Source organism: Athene cunicularia, unplaced genomic scaffold (genome assembly GCF_003259725.1).
Source record: "Athene cunicularia isolate RWA unplaced genomic scaffold, athCun1 SCF_261, whole genome shotgun sequence".
In the NCBI taxonomy this organism is placed as follows: Eukaryota; Metazoa; Chordata; class Aves; order Strigiformes; family Strigidae; genus Athene; species Athene cunicularia.
The window spans coordinates 1630-3861 of NW_020799335.1; the positions used below are offsets into that span (position 1 = coordinate 1630).

General features: G+C 48.1%; 1 protein-coding gene across 1 annotated transcript; it reads left to right on the top strand.

Moving 5' to 3' along the window:
- Positions 1-859: 859 nt before the first annotated feature.
- LOC113490743 (histone H2A.V) lies at positions 860-2126 on the top strand (the record flags this gene model as incomplete). The annotated part of the gene is made up of 4 exons (XM_026867317.1): positions 860-968; positions 1395-1508; positions 1639-1768; positions 2051-2126. Coding segments are annotated over 4 exons (415 nt in total), but the record flags the coding sequence as incomplete, so codon positions are not given.
- Between the last annotated feature and the right edge of the window lie 106 nt (positions 2127-2232).

Here is a 2232-nt window from a genome sequence, read left to right on the forward strand (position 1 = left end):
CCTTTTTTAGAAGGGGATGGAGATTGTTGGGTCAATGCATTGTGTAAAACCAGGGATTACAAATCTCCAGCGTGTTTTAGGGCTCCCTGGCTGTACGGGAGCTTCTCTGCTCACTCTGGGCTGGGAGACTGGGGGTTATAATTGCTGTTGTTTCTTAGACCAGATTTTGGGTAGGTAGCATGGTCTTTAACATGCAGGGTGCAGGCTCTTTCTGACTGCCCTGCTGGGTTGCCAGATGCTCTCACCTTCATTAGAAGCAGCTCTTTTTACCTATTAGTGATGTCAGGCTTCCTTCCAATATCCCTTGGAATGGCCGATTTCCTTAAGGCAGATGTGAGAACCTGGCAAACCCACACTCGGTTCTTCCTCATTTCTCAGTGACTTCCAAACTCTTGCACTTTGGGGTTCCAGCTGCCCTCTGCTACACAATTTTCATTAAATCTGTGATTTCTGGAGCTCCCTGATGATTTTTCCACTCCAGAGCAGGAAGGGAATTGCCCTTGAATCCTGCAGGCCCGAGCTGCAAATTCCTATATACTGAAACAGCATCCTGCCTTCAGAGCAGAGAAAATGAGTCTGAAATCTGACTGTTCTCACAGCGGCTGCTGCTGGGGAAAAAAAATGGGGGGGTTCTTTGGGCTGGTTTCTTCCTGTTTGGTGTTTTCTGGAAAATAATGGGAATAGTGAGAAATGAGAGACACCCAGGGTGATAAAGCAGCTGCAGCATCCCTCAAACCCTCCATGTTCCCTCGAATTCACCTTGTTTTGAGTCGTTTGTGAAGCCGTAAGTTTCCTGCAGTGGCAGAGAGTATGTTTGCCTCTGGATTATAGTGCAGCAGGTCTCTCTGGATTAATTAAGATTAATTAATAGGTGTGTTTCTCTCTCACAGGCTGGTGGTAAGGCAGGGAAGGACAGCGGGAAGGCCAAGGCGAAGGCAGTGTCGCGCTCACAGAGAGCTGGTCTGCAGGTAAGGTGCAACGCTGCCCACTGGTTCCTCCATCTCATCAGGAAATGTGAATTTGAGTAAAACTTCCACTTCTGGGAGGCAGGTTGCCCCAAACCCTCTTTTTTGGGGGTTGAAAATGTTTTGTGATTTGTGTTGTCATTACGGAGTGATAGGGCTTGCAGGGGCTGTTTGCTGCTGTGTCCTGACTCGGGCAGGATCTGTCTCTCCTACAGAGAGGGTATGAGGATTAATTTGGGTAATTATTGTGAAATCCCATGGAAACGTGTGTGAGGGAGGATCTGCTGTGAAGTTGCTCCTGTGTGTCCCTTGTTAAAGCTCTCCTTGTTATAGGAGCTCTGTAGACTAGACATCACTTGAGTCAAAATTAGCAGTGTACGGTCTAATTATGCAAGTGTATAGGTGTTAACGAGGTTACTCCCACTCCAGTTCCCTGTGGGTCGGATCCACAGACACTTGAAGACTCGCACCACCAGCCACGGGCGAGTGGGTGCCACTGCTGCTGTCTACAGTGCCGCGATCCTCGAGTACCTCACCGCCGAGGTAGGTCCCTGTGCTCGCCTTCCTGTTTAAAAAAACCAAACAAACAAACAAACAAAAAAAACCCACAAAAAAAACCCCTGAAATAATCACTTCCCTTGGGATCCCGAGCGTCTTCCCGATTTCTTGGCAGGTGCTGGAGCTGGCAGGCAACGCTTCGAAGGATCTCAAAGTCAAGAGGATCACTCCCCGTCACTTGCAGCTGGCGATCCGTGGTGATGAAGAGTTGGATTCCCTGATCAAAGCCACCATTGCTGGCGGAGGTGGGTATTGTCCTTGCTGTTCCCTTTCCTCCCTCCTGTCCCTAACTAGGAATTTTAGTTAGAAGAGGAGGGGGAAAAAAATGGGAAAATACACAGGAATTTGGCTGCGGTGATAAATACCAGAGGCTCACCACTTCCCTGGATCCAGTGGGGGGGATGCGTTGCGTGGGAGGAAGCGTTCATGCAGGGTTATCACAAAACTCCGCTAGGAATCGAGGATTTCTTGGAGCTTTTTGGGAAGTCTGTGAATATCTGACAGGAATCCTCCTCCTCTCTCCACAGGTGTCATCCCCCACATTCACAAGTCTCTGATCGGAAAGAAGGGACAACAAAAAACAGCGTAGAGAGGAAAAAAAAAGAGGAAAAAAAAAAAAAAAAAGGCCCACTCCCTCCTGTCGTCGTACTGTACCTGGGACAGAAGAAATCTTGGGGATACGTGGAGTTTTTTTTTTTTTTTTTTTTTT